At 38.7% G+C, this 10,252-nt stretch overlaps 1 protein-coding gene across 1 annotated transcript in view; it reads right to left on the bottom strand.

Annotated features, from left to right (window-relative positions):
* Naa25 (N(alpha)-acetyltransferase 25, NatB auxiliary subunit) overlaps positions 1 to 10,252 on the bottom strand; it is a 75,825-nt gene that overhangs the window by 24,878 nt on the left and 40,695 nt on the right. The window contains exons 12-13 of the mRNA XM_005403187.2: positions 3,766 to 3,973; positions 2,888 to 2,977 (exon numbers count right to left, since the gene is read on the bottom strand). Of these exons, the coding sequence (XP_005403244.1) occupies positions 2,888 to 2,977; positions 3,766 to 3,973 (298 nt within the window). The remainder of the gene's footprint in view (positions 1 to 2,887; positions 2,978 to 3,765; positions 3,974 to 10,252) is intronic.

Raw genomic sequence — 10,252 nt, forward strand, 5'->3', positions numbered from 1 at the left:
AAACATCATACAGCTATTTGACATTAATGAAGTTTTTAATTACCAGGGAAATGCTTGTGCAACAAGCATCAATCAACACACAGAAAATTCAAACTAGTATTAAGAATTGACCTTGAAACTAGTCAAACTAGAAAATTCAAATTAGTATTAAGAACTGACCTTAGTAAACTATGTTTAACTAAACAATTTTCTCCGTAAAATACAGAGGAAAAAAAAAAAAGAAAACATGCAAAAATGTTAGCATTCATTTGAGGTCTGAAGAGGTGAGTCTTTAGTTTCCAAAATTTTTACAAGCTATTTTTATTATCACAGTAAAAAGAACTAAAATAAAAAGCTCTATGTATTAAGATTTTAAGGCTATTCTATACAGTTTATTTCCAAAAGAAACAGGACATAATCAAAAAGTGGAGGCCTTAGATAAACATCACCTATAATCCTATTCCTCACTATGAAAACCACCCATAATCTACCCAAACCATTACTACTTTTATGTATCTCTTCTTGGCACTATAATTACTTTTACATAGTAGTAATCATAGCATATGTCCAATTTTGTGTTACTATTGTAAATGTTTCCCTATGTTCCCATCCTATCTTCCCAATCAAACTTTTATGTAATTCAACACTCACTGACATAAACTCTGGGGCAGCACTAGACATAAAACTGGAAATAAGTTACAGGTGAGCCAGGCGTGGTAGTGCACGCCTGTAATCCCAGCACTCGGGAGGCTGAGGCAGGAGGACCGTTGTGAGTTCAAGGCCAGCCTGGGCTATAAAGTGGCCTCAAGGCCAGCTTGAACGGCATAGTGAGACCTTGTCTCAAAAATAGCCACCCCCCCCCCCAAAAAAAAGAGTTACAGGTGAGTCCTGGTCTTAAGAAGATTAAATTTTGAGCAGAAGAGACAGATGGACAATTACAATATAAATGTAAGAAATTCTGTTCATTTAAGGATAACTACTATCAAAGAAAACAAAACAAAAAATAACGTAAGACAAGAAACCCTCTCCCCCATACTAGGGATTAAACCTAGGGCTTGTGCACTGAGCTACATCACTGGCCCTTTTTAATTTTTGAAACAGGGTCTTCACTAAATCACCAAGTTGCCTAGACTGAACTCAAACTTGAGGTCCTCGTGCCTCAGCCTTCCAGAAGGCTAGGAATGTTGTTGTTGAGACAGGCTCTTGTTATGCAGCCCAGGCTGGCCTCGAACTCATGGTGATCTTCCTGCTGTAGCCCCCCAAGTGCTAGAATCACAGGCATGTGGCACCATGTCCAGCTGGGATGGTATTTATATTAAGATGACTTTCTTGGGTTTGGTATCCACACACACAAAGAATAAAAAAGAAAAGCGCTTATTTAGTCTTATGAACAGGTTTCCCCTGGCAAGGATTTCACCCTCGGTTGGTACAGCACAGTGTAGCAAGCAGCACCCTATTAGTACACACAACATCTAACAGAACTTCAGAAGGGGCACAAAATTTGCAATGGGGGAATAGGTGAAATTAAGACAGACTTTGTCAGAGACATCATTTAAATATAGGTTAGATGAAGAGGTAAGAAAACTACTTCAAGCCAGGCGTGGTGGTACATGCCTGTAACCCCAGCAATCGGAAGGCTGAGGCAGGAGGATTGCTGCAAGTTCGAGGCCAGCCTCAGCTATATAGTTAGTTTAGGGGCAGCCTGAACTGTACAGCAAGACCCTGTCTCAAAAAAAAAAAAAAAAAAAAAAAAAGTTACCTCAACCCAATGTTCAGTGACAACAGCAGTTTTGAAGAAGTAAATTCAGGATTGTAAGGACCTAAGAATCTGGAGATCTGAGCAGAAGGCAGAAGTCAAATGGCATTGTTTTGTTTTTGTGTGAGAAGACAGGTTCTTGCTATATAATGCAGGCTAGCCTTGAACTCCCTTATGTATAGCCTAGGCTGGCTCAAACTCATGGCGATCCTCCTGCCTCAGCCTCATGAGGGCTGAGATTACAGGCTTGCACCACTTTACACAGCTCAAAGTGTATTGTAAGCCCTATTAAAACAGCTGACTTTTATCCTCAGGAAAGTAGGGTGCCTTTGAAGAAGTTCAGGAATGGGGATGACAGCAAACTGAGCACTCTGTGAAATGGCCCTTCAGATCGATGGTGCACCATCTTGCTCTCCGCGGCTTCCTCAGCCCTTAGCTTTTCTTATACTTTATTCTCATGAATAATATGCGATAAGCACCAAAAGTTATTTTTTTCAAAACTGTTAATAAAAGAAAACATCAGGCAGGGCTGGGGATTTAGCTCAGCGGCACAGCACCTGCCTGGCAAGCATGAGGTCGTGAGTTCAATTCCCAGTACAGGAAAACAAACAAACAAGAAGAATATATTAGGCAGTGGAACTTAAAAAGGTGATCCCAGTACCATCTGTGGAATCATCCAACTTCCTCAGTGACTCACAATGCTGCCTTTAGTGTGTTTGTGTTTTTGTCTTCTCATTGGTTCAAAGTTAGCTTGAACTATAGCAAGGCCCTGTCTCAAAAAAATCAAAAAGAAAGGGAAAAAGAGAAAAAAAAATTTTTGGAAATAGAACAGATATCCACTGATTTAAGAATATCTTGGTTGGGGGCTGGGAATTTAGCTCAGCGGCACAGCGCCTGCCTGGCAAGCACGACGTTGTAAGTTCGATTCCCGGTACCAGAAAACAAACAAACAAACAAAAAAGAGTATCTTGGTTACAGGGGTGGGATAAATTAGAAACCTGGTTCTTCTAGAAGCACCCTGGGGAAGAACAAGGAAAAAGGAACTAAAAGCACAGTCAAATTGATGGATTATATAATTAACCTAAAGAAAGAATGTGGTACTTATAATTATTAAAAGAAGAGTAAAGTGGAAGTGAAATCACTGTGACTCACCCGTTTCTCTCCATACATCAATGAGCACATGGACAGCAAGGAGACAGTAATAGTCAGAAAACTGCAATTCTGTTTTCAAACAGGATTTCCCTATGGGGGAAAAAAGCCCACATCATATTTGTAACATTTGTTCAGGTATTACTGCCCCAAAGGAGTTTTTCAAAGCATTAAAGAGAGAGGGAAGAACAGAGAAAGAAAAAAGTAAGAATTGCAACAGTATGAGAACGAAAATATAAGCCATAAATCAAAGTTATCAAAAGAAGATGAGATCATTTTCAGTTGGAATAGAAGGAAGGGTTCTAGAGCAAAGAACAGATCCATGACAGAACCCAAGGAAAGATCCAGGAGTTTTAGGTAAATATAAGAGGATAAGTCAAAGGCTATGTTTAACTAAACTAATACTGTATTCCTTACTTTACCTAAGTTTTCTGAATATACCAAGAGAAATACTGACAACTTCCAGTCAAACAATTTGTATATCTATCCCATAGATTAGCAAACTCCAGGCCAATCAACCTGAGAATCAGCTACTTCTAAATTGTTTATCTTAAAATCTGTAATATCCCTGTGCTTTACTTACATAGTCTATACAAGAATATGAAGGCCTATAGGCAGAAGATGTGACAATTATCATGAGCTATCTAATTCATATAACCCAATGTAATAGTTCAACAGAGGAGAAAAAATATGGGCAATCAGAATTATCTACACTCTAACTTTAAGAAAGTCTGTATCTTATTACTTAGATGGTCTTCCAAACACACAAAATATTCTCCATGGCAAACTCATTAAAACAAGGGTGCTATGGGTGCATTAAAAACTGACTTCCAAGTCTTAGCAGCTCAGGAGACTACTGAACATTTTGAAAAATTGCTCACCAAATTCCAAGCCATGCTGGTACCTTAACATCAATTCTCTGACGACACTCAATTTCTGATCTTTATCCATGATGTGGTACAAGCCAAGTAACCTCGTCAGCTGTACCACACACAAATGTCGCTGCAGAGCTCGGATATCAGCAGGCAGTGCCAGCTTATCCTCTGTTGGTGTCGACAAAGGAACAACTCCAAGTAACTGATTAATAAACTGCAAACAAGGTAGGGAAAAAACAAACTCAGGTCTCAGAATTCAACTACTGTTCAGTAGCCAATAATTACTAGAAATTGAAATGGTCTGGAAAAAATGTCAAGAAAAAATGCCCTTAGTATATATACCATTTTCCACCTACTATATTTTAAAAGGATACTTGTGACATCATATAATACTGGTGCAACTCAAAACACTGATTCACTCACTGCTGCCCAAAAATATTTTGTCAATACCATGTAATACTGAGACTAAATGACTTGTAAAATTATTAAAATACTTCTAAAATTATAGTGTATTCCCAGCACTCAGGAAGCTGAGGCAGGAGGACTGCCGTGAGTTCAAGTCCAGCTTGGGCTACATAGTAAGTTCAGGTTCAGCCAGAACTATAAAAGCAGACCTTATCTCACAAAACAAAATAAGCAGGGTATGGTGGCACATGCCTGTAATCCCAACACTTGGGAGGCTGAGGCAGGAGGACTGCCATGAATTCGAGTCCACCCTGGGCTACACTACATAGTGAACTCAAGGTCAGCCTGCACTACATAGCAAGATCTTGTCGCAAGAAAAGAAAAGAAAAGAAAAGAAAAGAAAAGAAAAGAAAAGAAAAGAAAAGAAAAGAAAAAAACAGCACACGTGGTAAGTAACAATTTACAGGCCTCAGAAGACTGAAATCTAGGTTTGCCTATGGGAGGCACCAAGACATAGCCAGCCTATTTCAGGGACAGGAGCTTAGAAAACACAGGGATTTTTCACCCACAGAACCTTATAAGACTCTAAGAAACTAAGGGTATCTCCAAAAGCCAATGGCACTGAAATAGAATTTGGTAAATTTGTTCTAAGAACTCGGTTTCCTCCCCAGGCTCACAGGCAGACTTCCTACATATGGGCAGAAATCTGGGGTTTTACATGTATGAGAAGCTGAACCAAGGATGGTATACTCAAGACAGTGAAAGAAATCAGACTTCAGGACAACAAGCACAGTTAAAAATGAGGATAAGTAAAAACTGGCTTTTCAATGATGAGAGCGAGCCCCAGCTCCCAACCTGATCCCAGAATGCTGCCAGTCAAAAGTTTAAGTCCCCAAACAGACAGTGGCAAACGGAAGTCTATGGAAAACACTTCTGAAGCGGGGTGAAGAGGTAAAGCAAATTGAGCCTCATGCTTTAGGCCACAATAGGAGTGGAACATTTCGGGTTCTGTGAGAGCAATGGTGATGAACCTATGGCACGTGTGCCACACTGAGGTGTGTGTGTCACTGAAGGCTCTTAAAGGCTTGCCATGACTGTGCTAGACTGACTATTGCTGACCGAACAACAAAAAATTAACTCAAAATGAAAGCTGGGAGCCAGGCATGGTGGCGCATGCCTGTAATCCCAGCACTCGGAGGCTGAGACAGGAGGATCATTGCAAGTTCAAGACCAGCCAGGGCTACAAAGTGAGCTGAAGGCCAGCCTGAACTGCAGAGCAAGATGCTGTCTCAAGAAGACAAAAAAAAAAAAAAAAAAGGAAAAGGAAAAGGTGTGTCACAACGGTAAAAAGGTAAACAATCAATTTCACTTAACATTATGGTCTCAAGGTGCTTATCCTCACTTTTAGCTATGCTTGTCATCCCCAAGTCTGATGTTTTTAAAACTGTTTTACAAATGTCACAAGTTTATCTTTGTTTGTGGCAGAGTAATACTCCATTGTGTGTAAAACCGTATTTTTTTTTATCCATTCATCAGCTCACTTCTAAGATATACTATGAATTGTGTTGCTAGAAACATGAGCAGCATGGATCATTGTCATATGTGGTCTTTAACTCTGTAGGGAAGATACCTAGAAGAGGAATAGATGGGTCAAGTTGAATTTCAAGTTTTTGTTCTTTAAAGAATCTCCATAATGATTTCCATAGTGGTTGTAGTTTCATTCCCACCAACAATGTAGAAGGGTTCCTTTTTCTCCTACTAATAGGAAAAAGAAAGAAGGAAGAAATCTTCATATACTCCACGGTAGGACAACAACGGATGAAGAGTGTAACTATAAAAATAAATTACTACATAAGCCTAGAATTTAGAAATACGGAGGTAAAAAGTAGAAGAGTTAAGAACTGAAAGTGATTTGTATCTGTCCAATAGGAAGAGTAGCTACTGTCAAAATAAGCCTTCTGATACTTCTGACTTTTCCCGTATAACACATATAATTCTATGATTCAAATAAAAACTAAAATTCCACTGGCCATGTAGTTTCACATCTATAATGATTTTGCTTCCATCTGTCTAAAATATATTAATTTTAACTGAGATCAGATGTATATTTCATGTTTGTAGCAAACTATAGTACTGATTTCCATGCTTCTGATTATAAGCCTGTATGGTTCCTACTCCCAGCTCTGAGGTCCCTGGAAGACATTTTATGTATTAGTTTGTTTGCTCTTAATGTCTTCTTTAGTGAACACTAAAGATTGCCAGACAAATCTTATTATGAAACAATATGTACATTTTTTAGTCTGTTCAGTTTTTCTGATGTGGAAAAAGAATCTTTAAAAAACAGAACCATTTTATTGTTTCACTAAAAAAATCCCAAAGCAAAGAAAAGCAAAGCTGAAAATATCACCCGGGGTGAACCACTTCAGGATAACTGGATTCAATGGGCCCCTCGTGATTCATTAGGACAGCAGTTCTCAACGTGAATCTATTTGGATAGTCTGCAATCCTCCTACTGACATATTTGCTGAGTGGCAGGATTTTTAGCTACTGAAGTCACTCTACTAAAAAGTTAGAAAGTTGTAACAGCGAAACAACTCCTCTCACTTTAAGTTTACACAGACCAAGACTACAAAATTCACTGCAACAGTTTTAAATCCTTAACCTCACAGAATAATGAGGATCGTGTCACTGCTAGTATTCCTGCTGGGTTCCTGTGGACAGATAAATCTTACCATGTGTTGTCACATGAAATGACCTAAGATTTTCAAACAAACAAATCAAGTAAAGCTATATACAAAAAATTACTAGTACTAAATCCACGGCAGCAATCCTTCATGAAGAACCTTCATTTCCTGTTAAAGGAAAGGTAAGTATTCTCCTTATGCAGCCCTACTATGTGAGGCTTCAACCTCCTAAGACAGTGCTCAGTGTAGGAAAAGATCCTGCCTGGAAAGTGCAAGGTCCTGAGTTCAATTCCCAGTACCAAAAAAAAAAAAAAAAAAAAAAGTCACTACAATTTTAGGGATTAGGGGCTGGGGATTTAGCTCAGCCACACAGTACCTGCCTGGCAAGTGGAAGGTTGTGAGTTCAATTCCCGGTACCGGAAAAAAAACCAATTGAAGAAAAAGGAAAAGATCAGTTGCTCCCTTAGGGGCGAGCACACAATATGCTCAATAAGCACGGAATGAATCTATTCTACATGCTAACCTAGATTCTGCTTAAATCCCTCCAGTAATAAGATACACACACTGCCTCTTTAGTGAATTTTGACTAATGAAGAGATCCTGTTCTCACATAGCTGAACTCTGAATCCCCTATAAAAACTTTGCTAGTCCATGTTCTTGTCCCTCTTCTAAAAGACTGCTTTTCAAATATGTAGGAGAAAAATCCTACTCTTCTCAGACAAAACTCTCCTTCCCACCCCACATTTTTTCCTCACAGGCTTTCAAATCATTCTACAACCCAGAAACCTCTTTTCCACATGTGTTATAATTTATCCAGAAACTTCCAGACTTGGCTTGAAGCTGGCCCATAAGCTCAGCATCCCAAGAACAGTTCTACTAAACCAATGTGAATGCTGACAGTCACTTCAGGGACCCACAGAGACTACTGGCCGCATCCCAGCTAGGGAGTGCACTGCCCTATCTGCCCTACTACATGTGACACCTTACGTCTACCAAAATATTGAGCCCTGTTGTACTCAAGAAGTCACCGAAATCCACTTAGACATCTCCACTGTGAAGCGAACGTTCTCCGTTCATTCCACATGGGGACAACCGAAGTTTTTTTCTGGAAGAACACATGGCAGCAGCCCTGACAGGAAAATTTGTAACCTTCACCATACCCTTCACTACAGACCAAAGTCACTTCTTCCCTTTCTTCCTTCTTTCTTCTCTTTTCTCTTCCTTCTTCTCCCCTCTTTTTTTTCTTTCCTAATTTCTCTTTCTTCCTGCCTCTTTTTTTGTGGTAAAAGGAACTGAACCCAGGACCCTAGGCATGCCAGGCAAGTGCTCCACCACTGTCCCAGCTTTATTTACTTATTTACTACTTTGAGATACGGCCTCACGAAGTTGCACAGGCTGACCTCAGCCTGTACTTTTGATCTGCATTGGTCCATTCACATCAAAAACTCCCACTGTGTAACAACCAGATACAATTAACCTGGATTAAATCCTGGAAGATGAAAAGAACATTAATAGAATAACTCGAGAAAAATCTAGACTAACCAATAGTAATGAAATGTCAGCTTCTTGGTTTTGACAAACGTATCATGACAATTTAAAATCAGTTAGACCTGCCGAAGAAGTAGGAGCGGGGGAAGTTTAGGAGTTGAGGAAAGAAGATTAAAGAGCGTGAGGAGGAACATAAAATGAAGCGTTAAGGATTTGCCACTGAGAGTGTGAAGGCTGAAGTACCGGAAATCGAACTCGCAACATCAGGCTTGCCAGAGTACCGGCTGAATTGCAGTCTGTTTGTGCCACATAGCCGAACAGGTCCCAGTATCCTAAAAGAACACTACCTACAAAAAGCTCTCTGAGGTCTCACTTCTTCCGCAAGCGGAGTACTGATAGCTAGCACCAAGTCAGAAGCTTCACTACGCTCGAAATGTATAAAGATGAGCAGTAGTTTTGTCTTGTACTGAGTAACTCTGTAAGTACTCATGTAAGTGGAAATATTCAAGGGGTTCATAAGTTTCCACTAGAATTTTACTTTATAACTTCAAGATGTATGCAGTTGAAGGCCAAACTAGTGTATTATCTTATTACTTATCAGAATAAGCTTTAACTGTCTACATAGTGTTTTGTACAGTACAAAGACTATTTTTGGTATATGTAACAGAAAATGTGTACATCACTGCAGGTGTCGTTGGTTGTTGGGAAAATGAGATTGCTGGAATAGCACTTAAAATCATAGTACTGACCTACTTAGAAAAATTAATTATGGAAGAAAAATAATGGATTATAGTAGCAGATAATGGTTCTGGGGACTCAGCTCAATGAAATCCACCCTGAGGCTTATTTGTAATCGGCACAATTAGAGTTTTCGAGAATTCAGCAGCCTTGATTTATTTACAGGGGTTCATCTAGGAGTTGAGTAGGGGGGAAGCCGGGGTGTGTAGTTGATATACTGCTATAAATTTGAGTTTCATAGAATTTCAAATTCATATTTGGGTAAAAAAACATCAGAATCTTTAATGGACATGACTTAATAAATTTGGGTCCAATCAAACTTATTAGATCACATAAAAAATGAGTGTACTTTAGCAGTTAAAACTGTTTTCTATAGTGCTAATAGGCTAAGTTTCTCTAATTTGCACCTTACTTTTTGATTTTTTTCTTTTTGTGATACTGGAGAGTGAGTCCAGCATTTCATGCTTGTTAGGTGGACATCTGCTATTCAGCTATAACCCTAAGCCTTTATTATTTTTTTGAAATAGGGTCATGCTAACTTGCTCAGGATGGCTTAAACTTGTGATCCTTCTTCCTCGATTTTTGGAGTAGCTGGAATTACAGGTTATATTCCACCATATCTGCTTCACTTCTTAAAGTTTATACTTACTTCTCAGATATTTACTGATACTGTGTATTAGGTACTATTATGGAGAATGGAATCCATTAATGAAAAGGAAAAATCAGATAGTATGTTAGGAGATGATTAGTACATGCTACACTTATGAATGAACCATCAAAAGAATTGGTAAATTGCATTTTATCAACATTAATATCTCTGCTCTTTGAAAAATTATTGAGAGAATTAAAAGATAAGCCACAATCTCTGAGAGAATATTTGCAATGAAATGTATCTGATGAGGGAAGGACTTACGTAAAGAACTTTAAAATCTTGATACACTTATAAATAATATATTTTAATGGTAGAAAATATTTGACTAAACACTTGACCAAAGATATATGATGGCATATAAGAATATGAAAAGATGCTCGGCATCATCACTAGTCATTAGAGAAATGAAATTAAAGCCCTGTGATCTAACCATTCATCTGTTAGAATGGCTGAAATTAAGAAGAATGACCAAACCAAATAGTGGTGAAGAGATAAGAAACTGGTACTCTGATATTTCTGGCAAAAA

The sequence above is a fragment of the Chinchilla lanigera genome, unplaced genomic scaffold, assembly GCF_000276665.1.
Source record: "Chinchilla lanigera isolate Chin_1 unplaced genomic scaffold, ChiLan1.0 scaffold00081, whole genome shotgun sequence".
Lineage (NCBI taxonomy): Eukaryota > Metazoa > Chordata > Mammalia > Rodentia > Chinchillidae > Chinchilla > Chinchilla lanigera.